The sequence below is a fragment of the Pan troglodytes genome, chromosome 4 (genome assembly GCF_028858775.2).
Source record: "Pan troglodytes isolate AG18354 chromosome 4, NHGRI_mPanTro3-v2.0_pri, whole genome shotgun sequence".
Lineage (NCBI taxonomy): Eukaryota > Metazoa > Chordata > Mammalia > Primates > Hominidae > Pan > Pan troglodytes.
In genome coordinates this window covers 77,086,718-77,102,907 of record NC_072402.2, presented here as the reverse complement: position 1 = coordinate 77,102,907, position 16,190 = coordinate 77,086,718, and the positions used below count along the sequence as shown (strand labels likewise).

The 16,190-nt window shown below is 37.4% G+C and overlaps 1 protein-coding gene across 19 annotated transcripts in view; it reads left to right on the top strand.

The window, feature by feature from the left end:
* The window catches only part of SPEF2 (sperm flagellar 2), a 198,141-nt gene that overhangs the window by 69,491 nt on the left and 112,460 nt on the right, over positions 1–16,190 (top strand). For 13 of the 19 annotated variants that reach the window (XR_010157255.1, XR_010157254.1, XR_010157256.1 and 10 more), the window contains 6 exons: positions 4,105–4,324; positions 5,638–5,792; positions 7,358–7,433; positions 8,802–8,863; positions 10,758–10,861; positions 13,567–13,823. Coding sequence is in view for 16 of the 19 variants with exons in the window: in XM_009449294.5 (XP_009447569.4) it covers positions 4,105–4,324; positions 5,638–5,792; positions 7,358–7,433; positions 8,802–8,863; positions 10,758–10,861; positions 13,567–13,823 (874 nt within the window). In the remaining 3 variants the exon portion in view is untranslated. The remainder of the gene's footprint in view (positions 1–4,104; positions 4,325–5,637; positions 5,793–7,357; positions 7,434–8,801; positions 8,864–10,757; positions 10,862–13,566; positions 13,824–16,190) is intronic. The other 6 variants (XM_054684412.2, XM_016953431.4, XM_054684410.2 and 3 more) reach the window with 1 other exon arrangement.

Here is a 16,190-nt window from a genome sequence, read left to right as displayed (position 1 = left end):
ATTATGTGTGTTTGTGTGTGTGTGCTTGAGGATGTGCAGAAGATTTTATTTTTATAGAGTATAATCAAACTACCAACTTTTTCCTTTGTGGTTTTCAGCTTTGGTGTTATGCTTGGAAAAACAATCGTGGAGCATATAAGTGTTCACCCAAATTTTGATGCTGTTAGATTTCTTGTTTATGTCGTTCATTCTTCTGGTGTCAATTTATTTTTATGAAAGTATAAGGAGATCTAAAATTATTTTTTCCAAATATATAACTAGTTTTTCAAATACCAGTTGTAAAATAATCTTTCTCTGCTAATGTGAAATATAAACCTTATTACATATGAAACTTTTACATATAATTAGATCTGTTTCTGGAATCTATATTTTTGCACAGTGAATATTCTGTCCCTGCAACTCATTCTTATCATTACCATATTTTTAAAAAGTGCTTTCGTAACTTACAAGGCAACACTCCCATTACTTTCCTTTTAAAGTATTTTTAATGGATTTTTTTTTTTTTTTGCCCATTATATTTCTTCTTGCACTTTAACATTTTTTTTGAGATGGAGTCTAGCTCTGTCGCCCAGGCTGGAGTGCAGTGGCACAAATTTTTGGATTTTTAGTAGAGACAGGGTTTCACCACGTTGGTCAGGCTGGTTTCGAACTCCTGACCTCGTGATCTGCCCACCTCGGTCTCCCAAAGTGCTTGGATTACAGGCGTGAGCCACCGCACCAGGCCCACTTTAACTTTCAAATCATTTGTCATATCAACCTTTGAGCGATAGCTAGGGGGAAATGACACTAGCACTTTTGTTGTCATTAAACATTAAGTTAGATTAATTTGGAGGAGAATTAAATGGTTTATAATTTTGAACCTTTTTATCTCACCCTCTATTCAAGTCATTTTTCTTAATAGTCAAATTTTGAAGCTTTCTATATACAGAATCTATACATTTTTTGTTAATTCCGTTGATTTTGTCAGCTTTTGCAAGCAAAAAAAAAAATTGCAAGCAAAAAATTTTTGCAAGCAAAAAAATTTGCAAGCAAAAAATTTGCAGGCAAAAAAATGGACTCTTGTTGAATAAGCAGGAAAAGAAAATACTCAAAATATGGTGGATGGTTCAAAGAATCCGTAGGTGAGCTCAAGAAGTAGGCTCAAGGTTAAACTTCCAGAGAAAATCACCAGAACCATCATGGCAAAGTCTGACAAGAAAATTGTCACTGCCACCACCACCCCAGAGCACTAGCAGCAGTTCAGGTTATAGCTGCCACCTCTGCACCAGGAACTCTGCTCTTCAGCAGCCACTATTACTTCTAGAGACAGTGCTGCTTCTTTCTTTTTCTTATTTTGTTGCACGGACTAGAACTTCCCAAATAATGCGACTAATAGTACTCATGATGAGCAACTTTTTCTTGTTCTTGCCTTTAATGGAAAAATGTGTAGTTTATTTTGATTTACCATTGATCCAGAGAGTGTTAGGAAAGTTATCTTCAATTCATAATTTACTAAGATATTGTTTTATTTTGTTTATTTTTCTTGTATTTTTCAAATCAGAAATAAATTTTGAGTTTTATCAGCTGTTTCACTGTCAAAATGATCATATGCTTTTTTTTATTTTAACCTATTAATGCATAGGCTTTCTAGTATTTAGCCTTCCTTGGATTCATGAAATAATTCTTATTCAGTCATGGTGGGATAAAGTCAACATCATATACTGGATATGAGTACATGTTCTGGGATCTGACTGCCCGGGTTCCAATCTAGGTTTTGCCATTACTCTTTATTATGACCATGGGAAAATAACTTAGTCGTTGCAATACTCAGATTTTTCTTCTATAAATCAGGAAGATAATAATAATACTTGTGTAAGAGTTGTGTGAGAATTGTTTGAGATAACGCATGAAAACAACAGTATATGCTACATAGTATGCAGTCAATGTCAATTAGTATCTTCATTGTCTGTTAATATTATGTTGACTTTAGTATTGTATACATGATTTGTGCCAAATATTTCCAAGTGAGATTGGCTTGTAGTTTTCTTTTGGGATGTTGTTTTTGTCAATTATCTTTGATATATTTTCTGTATAAGGGTTATATTAGTCTTGCCAAATAAACAGGAAAGCTTTCTATCTTCTTCTGTACTCTAGAAGACTTTTAAACATTTACATTTCTGTTCAGCTAAGGAAAGAAAATTTTTCTGTAAACCATTAGTGTCTTCAATTTTAATAAGTATAGTTCTATGACATCTTTTTCATTTCTTTCATGGCTTTTATCTTTTCAAAGATTTTATTTCATTTTACTCATTTGCACTATCTTAGAATATCATTTATTACCATACAGTTATAAATCCAAATTTATTATACTGTAGTTGTACCTAACATTTTCTTTTTCTTCCCGCTTCCTGCTTTTATTAAAATTATACCATGCAATATACTTCTGTAACATTTGTTACAGATAGTTACAGAGGTGTATTGCACAAATATTATGGAAGTATATTGCATGATGCTATGTTTGGGGTATGACTGAACCTGTCCCCAGCTAGTGAGCATAGTTCCCAATAGGTAGCTTTTTAGCCCTTGCACTCTCCCCATCTCCTCCCTCTAGTAGTCCCCAGTGTTCATTGTTCTCATCGTTATGTCCATGTGTACTCAATGTTTAGCTCTCACTTATAAGTGAGAATGCAGCATTGATTTTCTGCTTCTGCATTAGTTTGCTTAAGATAATGGCCTCCAGCTGCACCCATATTGCTGCTAAGGACAAGATATCATTATTTTTTATGGCTGTGCACTATTCCATGGTATACATATACCACATTTTCTTTATCCATTCCACCCTTCATGGGCACTTGGGTTGATTCCATGTTTTTGTTATTGTGAATAGTACTATGATGAACAGAGGGTACATTTGTCTGCTGTTACCTTTTTTCCTATTATGTTACAACATTGATACTTACTATTCTTCTCTTTTGTGTCAAAGTAGTAGAAATTTCATTATCCATTATTAATAAGGATAGGTTTTAGAATTTTATCAATAAAGAGTATCTGGATAGTTTTACTCTGTAATTTATTAATTTCCATTTTTATTTTTACAAGTTTCTTCTTCCTAGTTTGATTACTTTAAAATTACTTTTATTCCCTATTTTAATGGCTACTTTGTTTATTTTCCTTCTTTTTTATTTTATTTTTTATTGATACATAATAAACACATGTATTGATGCATTTATAAAATATGTAATAATCAAATCAGGGTAATTGGGATATCTGTGATATTAAACATTTATCTTTTCTTTATGCTAGGAACATTTGAATTGTTCTCTACTAGCTATTTTGAAATATTCAGTAGATTATTATTTGCTGTGGTCACTCTACTGATTTATTGAACACTGCACCTCGATCAAGGCATTTTAGGCTAAGGGGCATTTTCCTATGTGTACAGTTTGATCTGACCCCATATTTTTAATAAATCTGTTGTTTTAATGTTCCTTTTAGACTTTATAATCTCAATTTACTCTTTCATACAAGAATTATTTTTAAAGAATGCTTTTCATTTTAAATACTTATTTTTTCTATATTTCTAAAATCAACTTCTAATTATATTACATGGAAGTCAGAGAATGTGATCCATACAGTGTTTTTTCCCTCCATCTAATCATTTGATCATTTCATCAAGAAGCCTGAATAAAGCGGGAGTTAAACACGGTAGACTTAGAGATATTGAGCATGAAAATTCTCTTTTATTACTTTAAAATATTATAAAATAAATTTAATACTTGCATAAGATAGCAGAGAAATGATTACTGGCTTTTATCTGCTTACTGGTGATAACATCAATTTAAATGTCTTAATGTTCAACCTAGATTACAAAATGCCTCAATTTATATGCTCACTTTCATAAGCTAAGATTTTTTAGTTTTTTTCTTTGCTTTTATGTAGAAAGCATTTTTCTGCCCTGTAATATGAAACTATTATTAATGTTATTACTCATTTTTATAATATAATTAAAGTATTGATTGGCTTTTGTTGGCTATAATTTGGATTTACTTTTAACATTTAAGTATTTCATATACCTAAATTCCACTTTTCAGAATATTTCTGTTTATTTGATTGTTATTTTTACAGAACATGGTTGGAGAGTGGGCCTTACCAGAAGAAATGGTTGACAATTTACCACCCTCCAACAATTGCATACTGGGCCATATTCTTCACAGGCTAGTTGAAAAATCTCTTCCTCCTCGAGCGGAATCAACAACACCTGAATTACCTTCATTTGCTGTTAAAGGATGCTTATTGGGGAAAACATTAAGTGGAAAAACTACCATTTTAAGGTCTCTACAAAAAGGTAGAATTTCTTCTCCTACTCTCCCTGCCATTAGGTCCTATTTACACTGACTGTAGCTGCAAATGTCTATGTGTATAAAAAACATACAAGAAGCACTGCTGATATGTTGGGAAATCTCTGTCATCAAAAGTTTTATAATTTTCCAGGCTACGATTATTCAGCCATAAAAATGAGTGAAATATTGATACATGCTACAACATGGATGATCCTTGACAACATTATGCTAAGTGAAAAAAGCCAGACACAAAAGGTCACATAGTGTATGAGCCCATTTGTATGAAATATCCAAAATAGGCAAATCCATAGAGAAAGAAGTGGAATTATTGGATGCCAGAGTCAGGGGTAGGGGAATGAGGAGTGACAGCAGTTGATTTAGGATTTCCTTTTAGGGTGATTAAAAATTTCAGGAACAAAATAATGGTGATGGTTGCACACATTATGAATGTCTAAGTGCTACTGAAATGTATCCTTTAAATGGTGGAAGTGCTTAACTTTATGTTTTATGAATTTTATCACAATTTTTATCTTTGTTTTATTTTTATTTATTTATTTATTTTTTCAAGACAGAGTCTCGCTCTTTCGGCCCAGGATGAAGTGCAGTGGCACAATCTCGGCCCACTGCAACCTCCGCTTCCCGGGTTCAAGCGATTCTTCTGCCTCAGCCTCCTGAGTAGCTGGGACTACAGGTGCGCACCACTACACCCAGCTAATTTTTGTATTTTTAGTAGAGACAGGGTTTCACCATGTTGGCCAGGATGGTCTCAATCTCCTGATCTCGTGATCCACCCACCTCAGCCCCCAAAAATGCTGGGATTACAAGCATGAGCCACCGCGCCCAGCCTTATCACGTTCTTTAAAAAGAAGCTTGATCCGGCTGGGTGTGGTAGCTCATGCTTGTAATCCCTGCACTTTGGAATGCCGAGACGGGTGGATCACCTGAGGTCAAGAGTTTGAGATCAGCCTGTCCAACATGGTGAAACCCCATCTCTACTAAAAATACAAAAATTAGCTGGGTGTGGTGGCATGCACCTGTAATCCCAGCTACTCAGGAGGCTGAGGCAGTAGAATTGCTTGAACCTAGGAGACGGAGGTTGCAGTGAGCTGAGACCATGCCACTGCACACCAGCCTAGGCGACAGAGCGAGACTCCATCTCAAACAAAACAAACCAAACAAAACAAAAAAGAAACTTGATCCAAAAGACTGTTCTAGCGGGCCTGAAAGACAGTGTTATAGGACAAAACCAGCACATAAAGACAACAATTTCCATTTCCCAAATGAAAAGCTATTTATAAAATTATCTTTTGTACTTTAGACTTTCCTATACAGATACTTTCTATTGACACTCTTGTCCAAGAAGCTATCCAAGCATTTCATGACAATGAAAAAGTCAGTGAGGTTCTACCAATTCAGAAAAAAGATGAAGAAGATGCTCTACCAGTTCTGCAAGAGGAGATTAAAGAAAGCCAGGCAAGTGTGATTCTAGTTTTCTCTTCTGCGCCTAGTACATTAGAGATTTGGAGCTGGATGGAATTTAAAAGGTCTTCTCTAGACCAGAAGTTTCTTCTGTACAGACTCAGAGAGTAAAAGTTTAGGTTCTGCAAAAGTCTAGAGAATAAATATTTAAGTTAAATATTTAGGACAAATTTTAGGCCAAGAGGTAAAATCGAGGATATTATGTGGGTACTTGTATAACAAGAGAGAAAACTCCTGCTTCCCACCAGTTTGTCTGGGTGGACTGTCTTGTGTGATGGGCCCCCTTTGGGTCTAGTAGCCATCAGCTGGAGCCATTCTCCCAAGGAAAGAGCCACTAGCTGGTAAGTGGGGGTGGGTGAAGTGTTTGAATTGTGGAGGTTGGGAGGGTGGCATATGATTGTTTTAGGGGAACTCAAGAAGCCACCAACTCCTGGACCGAGATCCTCCCACTCAGCTTCTGGCAGTTGCTAACATCAAAGACCCCAGTGTATAGTCAGGGACCAATGCTGGCCCTGGGCAGTGGCTGAGGCAGGTGTTGAATCCCAGCAGGTACAGAGGTAGAGGAGGACTCCTGTCTTTGTCTCCAGTCTCACAGTGGTCGGCTGCTTAAGTGGTGTTCAGAAACTGTATGAAAACTGTCGGCAGGCCTTTGTGGTCTATGAGCTGTAGTATGCTGACACCTGATCTATATTAGTAGATCTCAATTGGGGGATGGCTCTCTGAAAGGTTTACCTGTATCATATTCCCATCAATTTTGCATCTCATTTCATTATTGCATGAAGATTCCTGGGGTGGAGGGGTGAATAGGAAAATGTAGCCCCACCTTCAGAATCCTTGATGTAGTCCAGCTCCTTCATTCTACAGAGCACACAGTAAAGACCCTAAGTGTGAATTGGTTTGCTTGGAGTCAGAAGGCTTGTCAATAGCTTCTCTATGATTAAGTTTCCAGATTGTAAGTCCACTACTCTTTCCTCTCTCTACCTTATGCTGCCTCTGCAATTGAATAAATTAGCTGATAATCTGATCCAGATCATTTGCATAGCCTGCAAAAATAAATACCATTTAACAATTAATTCTGAAAATAACTGGGAGAAGTTTTCTTTATGGTGGGCTATCTCTTCTTTCATGTTGTAATATCTTTATATTTTAATCAATAAAGTAATAGATAATGTACATTTAAAAAAATTACCTTATGACTGTGACTGACATCTCTAGGATTGTTCAAGATGGTTTTCCATAAACTTTACCCTTTCCTCAGGTTCCACTATCTTTTCAAAATAGTAGTTGGCATATTTTACATAGTAATTGAAGACCATTCAAAAGACAGATTACATCACAGGTTGCTGTGTATTTCTATAAGTGCAATTATCATCCAATATAGTTTGTTTCTGGAAATAAGAATTTAGGACTGAAACTTTAATCTCCTTTAAAATCATTAATGTTATAGATAAAAAGTATTGTATTTGTTCTCAAACCTTTACTTATAGATATAAAATTAGGAGGATTATTAAAATATAGCAATGGTAAAATCCCTCCCTGTGTGTGTTTTCTCTCCAAAGGATCCACAACATGTATTTTCAGCTGGTCCAGTTTCAGATGAAGTATTACCAGAAACAGAAGGTGAAACAATACTTAGTAAGATCTCAAAACAAATCATCTATTATTTACATTAGAGAGAGAAACAATGAGAGCACTTATATGTGAGCACAAACATGCTTTCAGGGAAATAAACGGGAACCAAGGGGAGTTTTACATAGTTGTCTACATATGGCCATTTGACAGAGGGAGCAAGATCACTCTTGCCTACAGCTGGGGATAAGATGAAAATTACAAGGCAATCTTTTCAGCCTCCTTCGAATAGTTGATTAGTTTTGCTGCCATTATGAAAGAATCCAGGATAAATCATCCTCATTCTTCCTGTCTGTGCAAGGAGACAGACAGTCTTTTCTTGTTCTCACCTGTGTGTAAGACTGGGGGTATGAGTACAATTGGGGCTTTCTACGTGCTCCTGCTTTGTTTATTGTATTGCAGAAGGCTGTAGGGGCTGGTCTTTTTAACCTGTATGCACAGTGGTTCCTAAGTTTATTCTCAGCCTTGGGCACTACCAATACAACTAAGTTTCCCAAACATAACAAAAAGTTATCTCCCTTGGGATCTGGGCTGCAGTCCTTCAGATTCTTTGTAGAACCATTGAAGGAAAACAATTTTAAGTATTAAATATTTTTTCCTGTATGTGCTAGTGAAGTCTTTGTCTTATTAAATAGCTTCCTCGTATTCTAGCATGAAGCCGAGCTCCTCCTGTGCTATCATTATTATTGCCATTACCATTGAACAATGTCCAGGTTTACTATGAGCATACAACACTCCAGAGAGGTTGGACTTTCCTTTCTTAAAAGGACACTATCTGTCCCTTATTCCTGTTATCTGTTTCTTAAGAGATAATTTTAGTTGGTTTTTAAAACTATTATAAGTGTTTTATTACATATTCTATTATACATTAGTCTAAGTAATTATAAACAAACTCCTAAAACTTCTGGGTTTTTTTTTACATAGAATTTAACTTAAAACACCTCTGACTTCTAGAGTCATCTGCTTTTAAGATGTTTATGTGTAACTTGGTAATCCAGGAAAATAAAAGTGTAAAAAAATAACATTTTAACATTTTTTTGAAAAACTTGACCGTCTTCTGAAAAGCGAACCCCGACTGTGTTAAAGTATTCCTAATGATATTTTTATGCACTCAGATCATGCAGGAAGGGAGCAGGGAAGGGAGGGAGGTAGGGAGGGAGGGGAAACACCAAGACACATAGTGACCAGGATCTTAATGGTGTGAGTGAAGGTAAAAGCTATACTGTGGTGATTCTATTACTTCCTTCCTCTGAGCATCTCAGGCATAGCTGGATCTGATAACCCTTATGTCCAAAACCATAGATGGTCAAATACTACTTTGGTTGTTAGGTGTAAATACCAGAAATTTGTTCTTACCACTTTTCCTATTGCTAGGTGGTAATGCTGATAAAACACCAAAAGCTGAAGAAGTCAAATCAAGTGATAGTTTCTTAAAAGTAAGTATTATGATCTAATTTTAGCTACTAACATATTAAAACCTGTCGTGATTAATGGTGTTTTGGAGTGTCTTCAAATGCAATGAAATTGCAATGTGCTCTTCTTTGGTTTCAAAGTTAATTTGATGGTATAATATTAGCTCACCTGACTTTACTTAGCATTCTTTGTATTCTCAATATTTATATTGAAAGCAGTGGAAATTATTCTTCACTTTTGCCAGGGTGATAAACTTGTGCTTTTAAAACTTTTAGACTGAGACCAAATTCATTTCATCTTTACCATTTAATTTATTGACTTTTATTTTGCTCATACCCTCTTTACCTTTAAATATTTTTTCCAGAATTTATCCTTACTCTTGTTGGTGACTCTTCAGAATTTGTTTATTAATTACTGAAAAACTGTTTACAACAGTTCACTCACTATTTCTCCTAATGGAAACTAAATGGTCATCAAATAAAATGACCAGACTAAATCAAGTGGAATTTTATTTTTTGTATTATATTTGATTTTTTTATTATGCATCTCATCATGAAAAACAGTTTTATAATATTTTAGGTTTCAAAACTGCTTAAAGATAGAAAAAGTTTTGGAAGGATATACACCAAACTGTAAACAAGATGAGCAATGGGAAGGGAAGTGGGTTCAGAAAAAACAGGAAAAGGGGACTTACAATTTTTACTCTGTGAATTTGAAATATGAATTAGCAGAAAGTATGTTTTATATTTACATCTATTGATTTTAAAATCTCACAAATTCCATATTCAATTCAATTCCAAGAGCATACATTGTTTTGTACACTGTTTTAATAACTTGGATATATCAGTGAATACAAAAGACAGGATTTCCTGCCCTTATTGTGTTTACATTCTAATGGAGAGAGACATAATAAACTATGAACATAGAGATAAATATGATATTGAAGATGATGATGAGTGTCATGAGAAAAGGAAACATGGAGTGGAGGAAGGGGAGCAGGAACACAGGCCAAGGGCAGCAAAAGAGGCACAGTTGGTCACCTTATGACATCGGGCAGGCCTCCTTGGGAAAGGGAGCCTTAAGCAGATTGAAAGAGGTGAGAGAACCTGCCCACTGGATCTGGGGAAGTGTTCCAGGCCATGAGAATAGTGAGGCAGGAAGGTGCCTGGCCAGCGGGGCCAGAGAGTATTTAGTAAGGGATGAGGTAAGAGACATGGGTGAGAAAGGAAAAGAATCAGGTCAGTCAGGGCCTCAGGCAATTATTAGGACATTTGGAGTAAAAGGGAGAATTTTAGCAGGGTTTGGAATAGAGCCATACCATTTGACATAAAATTCTCACTCTGGTGGCTGAGCTAAGAATAGACTCTGGGGAAGTTCCTGTTTCAGTGATATTGAGTAGCTTGTATTGGACTAACCTATAAATAACAAGTATAAACACTAGGCAAAATATAAAAGATAATTATTTGAGTGCTAAAAGAAGACATCAAACAAGGAAGCAGCAAACAACAGGCAGAAAATCTGTGGAATTTGACCATGGAAAGATGAGAACTTCACTGGTCAAGGGCCATGTTTATATGGGTTTTCCCTAGAGGGCATGCCCCTGTCTGCGTGGCATGAGTGGCTAGAGCCCAAGAAGAGAGCTCAATCTTTCTGATTTAAGGTATTAGAGAATTAAGTTTGGGGATGCAAGAGCTGCTGCAACTGAAGAGTACGATCTTGGAAGGGAGGGAGGCTCGAAGGAAGAGCCTCAAATTCTGTGCACACATTTTCCTGAAATGCTTCCCTGACTCCCGAACTGTGCCACATGATCAGTGTCATCATCAGAGAGCCTGGTCATTTAATTAACTTTTCCTCCAAACGTTTGGAATTTGACTTTTAAATTAGTCATCTTCTGTCATTTCTTGTTTATTTTCCCAGCTCACTACACGTGCTCAGCTTGGTGCAAAATCAGAACAGTTGCTGAAGAAAGGAAAGAGCATTCCTGATGTGCTGCTTGTTGACATCATGGTAAATGCTATTAAGTATGTATTGCATTTTTCTTCCTCTCATCTATTTAATATATTCTTTATCACACAAAGATGTATAAGGAATAATACGGATTTTTTGTTTTAATATCTCATACATTTCACTCATCTGTATATGAAAATATACAGCAATGAAAAGGTAGATTTATTTTGTGACTTACGTGCCTATATTCCGCTTCTTCTCCCATACCAAGCTTGACTTCTTTTACCCAGATGTGAATAAAGTCAGGTTCTATTACCTGTGGGGAATTCAATGAGAAATTGAGTAATTGGAAAAGCCAAGGGAAAGACTCAATTGTGTGGTCACAGACCACGGGGAAAAAAGAAGCCATAGAGACTTGGCTGACAAATGTAATAAAGAGAGAAGGTCAGCAGGCTGGAGAAAACTGTCAAAAAGCCCCCTGAGAAAGAGCTGCAAACAACTTAGAGTAGGTAAGGAAGCAGAACTGAGTAGTGAGATGTGGGATGTGGAAACAGTGAGACCAAGAGAGATGAGGAAGGAGGGCTGAGAGTTCTACTCTGCATCTGGAATGGACTTCCCTTAGTGTTTTCTTAAAAGATGACATTAAAAATTTAAGTTGCTTCTCAATGATGATATGTCTAGAAATCAGATCACAGGGCTGCCCAGAGCTAGGAGGGGCCTCACTCTAATAGTTGTAACATTTCCCAGAAGTGGCGATAAAGCATGTTTCAGCCATGGGATTCTTTGCTTCTGCTCCAAATAAAAATGTATATGAAAAGCATCAGATAGATATAAAGCAGTTCTTCACTTTAGTTTCAGTGGAACTGAAACCTCCACACCCCATCGTCAGAACTCCATTACCCTCCTTCCACCAGTACCATCCTTATTGCCCCTGAGGCTCCTCCAGATGACAGTCATCAGTGTGAAATCTTTGATCCAGTCTAAATCTATCGTTTTTCTGTAAGGAAAGGGAGGCACATGACAGTTCAGTGAGGTGCTCCAGTTACATGTCTGGCTAGTGGTATAGCCCCAGCCAAAGTCCATGTCTCCTGACTCCCCATCATCTCACGTCCTCAAACTACAGCTGAACAAGGGTAGCCCTCACCTCCCCGTTCCTCTGAAGTGGCTTCTGTGACTGTGGGTGGACGAAGGAACTCAAGGAAATTCTCTTTCCCATCTTAGGCCAATGAATCAACAAATTTATTCTATGCAGAATGCTTCACCAAGCTCTGGACAAGTTATAAAACCAAAATGAAGTCTTTTCCTGCTCTTAATAACCTAATGAGAGAAATATAGACAGTGACCTGAAGACAGCTTGATACTGTGGAAAGATCATTGGATTTGGGTGATTTTTAGTTTCGTGACTTTGAACAATAATGAAATTTCCTTTAACTTCTGTTTTCCCCCTCCTTCCTTGTTACACTATTGGAAGGATCACATGCAGGCCCCAAAGTAGACTCAGAAACCTTTGGAAAGGGGATTCCATTGTTTAATATAAGTTCTGACAGAAATAAATGAAATTATACCTTTTAATCCAAAGGCCAAAAACACAATTTTGCATAATTTAAGGGCTTAGAAGAACAAAGTCAAAGTTCACGCCTTTCTCACCTTGTTTTCCAGCTGCAAATTAAAACAATAATTATTCAACACCCACTCTCTAAAGAGGACACTGTGCTGAGTGCAAAAACCCAATTGCATTTCAGCGTCCTATAATCTAACTGAGATTTTAAAAGACTCACTTGAATTTGTGTTAAGCAGAGAAATATAACCACTTGCATGGCAAAGTGGAAGTCAGAGAAATTCAGATCAGGATACTATGACTCTACACAGGCTTGGGTGGGATAGGAAGAGCTCTCCAGGTTGGCAGTACAAGTATCCAGTATGTGCTAAGCTCTGTGCTGCGTTTTTTAAATGCATCATTTCAGGTCATCCTCACAACTACCTTATGAGGTATGTTATGTTACCCCATTGTATAAATTAGGAAACTGAGGTGCAAAGGAGGAACAGTCTGTGAACACAATATAGAAAATGCAGTTCATACTCATATAACATTGAGGAGATGAGTTTGTTTGAAGTAAATGGTTCAAAATTGTAAGAGATAACAAGTTATAGAGAAATAAAGTGTTGATATGGTTTGACTGTGTCCCCATCCAAATCTCATCTTGAATTGTAGCTCCCATAATTCCCACATGTTGTGGGAGGGACCTGGTGGGAGATGATTGAATCTTGGGGGCGGTGCTTTCCTGTGCTGTTTTCGTGATAGTGAATGGTCTCACAAGATGTGATGGTTTTAAAAACGGGAGTTTCTCTGCACAAGCTCTCGATTTGCCTGCTGCCATCCATGTGACTTTCTCCTCCTTGCCTTCTGCCGTGATTGTGAGGCTTCCCCCACCATGTGAAACTGTAACACCAATTAAATCTCTTTCTTTGTAAATTGCCCAGTCTTGAGTATGTCTTTATCAGCAGCATGGAAAGGGACTAATACAGGTGTGGCCAGTTAATTTTAATGTGTTAAAGCCTCTGGAATAGATTTGGAGGGCAGCACAGTATCCACAGAAGTATTTTAAGCAAGGGAGTGATTGTGGCACATCAGTAAACCTAATCTTTTAGCTATGAAGTAATGAAATTCATGCAGTAGGAAGTTATTGTGGAATTGAAAGAAAAAGGAAAGATTCATCATAGTATTTCCAAAGTACTTGTGTCTAACAAAATATTCATGAGTTGTCCTGTTTCAATTTAGCAAGATACCTGTGAATCAAGACTGTATCCTAGATGGTTTTCCAATGACTTTAAACCAAGCACAGCTTCTGGAAGAAGCTCTTACAGGCTGCAATAGAAACCTCACAGAAGTGGAAAGAAAAAAAGCACAAAAATCCACATTGGCTATTGATCCTGCGACTTCCAAAGAAATACCTCTTCCCTCTCCTGCATTTGATTTTGTCATATTATTAGATGTTTCAGATACTTCCTCAATGAGTCGCATGAATGATATTATAGGTAAGCTGGACACCTTTTTTGACACTCTTTTTACAATGAAAACTCTTTGTTCTTTGAATCAGTGAATACTCCCATTTACAATTATAAATGAGTACAAAATAATCCACTTCAGCCTATCAAATAATTATCTAGTTGAGCACAGTTGCCTCTTGCTTTGACTGTTAGCATTCAGCGCTGTGGGCAAAGCCGGAACTAGTGAATTCCAGTCCAACGGCAAGCATCTCACTGAACCTTTCCATCAACTTGGGAGTTCCCCTGGCATTGGGGTGTTTTTTTGAGACGTGCACTTATGGAGGAGTGCTTTGTGGCTGTCTAGCGTGTTTTCGTGGGTCACCCTCTTGAGGGTCATAAACCACATCTGGGCTGTAAGAAAGGATCTGATAACATCCTTTTCTTGGACTGGGTATTAACTCTAAAGAGTGGTATCAGTTGGCTGAAAACTTCACATGATGGGTGAATCTTCCTACAAAAATTCATAGTTTAACTGTTTTTCAACCTTGAAAAATACCCTTTATTCCACAAATTAAATACTTATGGGTAAAAGCACTTATTCTTGAACCTTGGCTTTCTTACATATAAGGTATTTGACCTTGAGAAAGTTACCTTATTGTTCTAAGCCTTGGTGTCACAACCTATATGATAACATGGCTCATTGTATTGTTATGGGTATTAAATGAGATCAGAGCTACATGCTTAGGACAGAATCTGGCACATGATAATAAGCGTGTGGTAAATACATCAGGGAAAAATGATGGAAGACTTTGAAATCAACAAATGATTGCCTTCACATCATTTTACTAGAAGGCTGAATATTGCCTCTTGGACCCTTGGGGGTACCTGATTCTATAGGGGTCTGTGCCTCTCACTGGTTTTGACTCAATTCTTCTATAACTCTGTAAATAGTAGGAAATTGATAGTAATGCAAATGATTCATGTTCTTAGAAATGAAAATAAATTTGGTTCAGCTGAGACAATTTCCACACTGTAAAAAAGATGATTTTAAATACTCGAGCCCAGGAGTTTGAGATCAGCCTAGGAAACGTGACAAGGCCCTGTCTCTACAAAAAATAAAAATATTAGCCCAACGTGGTGGCACATGTCTGTGATCCTAGCTACATGGGAGGCTGAGGTGGGAGGATCACTTGAGCCCAGGAATTCAAGGCTGCAGTGAGTCATGATCACACCACAGCACTTCAACCTGGGTAACAGAGTGAGACCCTGTCTCCAAAAAAATTGCATTGCTCTGTAGATAATAGCCAGAATTTAGTGGGGAGAGCAAAGGAATAAGTGTTTAGAAGCAGCAGCTAATGGAGAAGAAGAAAGCCTGGGAGAGTAGTGTCTCATAAGCCAAGGGAGGACAAATCTTCAAGGCAAATGTGTCATCCAATCCCCCTTCCAGACCAGCAGGATCCTGGGCTGAGTGGGAGCCTAGCCACTAGGGTTGGGTGCAGCATGCAGTTCTGCAGTTCTCGGGGTCTATGGAGAAACCTGAAGAACATCTTCACAGAGAAACACACTACATCCAAAGCCACGTGGGCTACAAAGTCCTGCCAGGGCTGGGCTGAGGTAAATGATCCAGACTCAAAGCCAATGGGCAGGAGACTGGGGGATGTAAGGAGGGGGAATGGCCATTGTGAGAGTAAAAGGCTGCATTGGAATGGAAGAGGAGGTGACTGCCTCCGCTGTTTAGCCATTGGTCAGCCTGAGACAGAACAGTAATGTTCACATCTGGTGAGAGGTACAGATAGGTTTTGAGTTCAGGCATCAAATACTGACCCTTTGTGGCTAATGGTGACTGAAAAAGAACAGGAAGGGGCTTCTGGGACCGATAATGTTTGTATATCTGGGTGCTGACTGTCTTCAGTTCATTAATTCGAGCAGATGTATATTAGTGTATGCGTTTTTTGGCAAGTATAATGCAACAAAGACTATAAAAATTAAAAAGAAATCCAGAACCTGGAGTCACATTGCCTGGAATCAAATCCCTTCTCTACCATTTATGAACTGTGCAATTTGGAGCCAATTATAGAATCTCAATCCCAATTACAAGTTTTTGTTGAGTATAAAATGACATAATATATGTAACAGCTTTTAAGAATTGTACGCTAAATTTTACCTATAAGTACTACAGAGAAGCCAAAATAAGGACTGAAATGTGTCCTTTGGCATGTTTGGTGACTGGTATGCGAGCCATTTCATGGAGGGTGGGAGAGAGAAGGAAGGATTGCAGTGTATTGAGGTGTGAGTGGGAGGGACAGAGATAGAGAGTGAGTGGAGATAACTCCCAAGAAGTTTATCTCTGAAAGAAAAAAAAAGAGCCATGGTCACAGGATATTTGTTACTTTTTTTTTTTTATTTCTCTCTTTA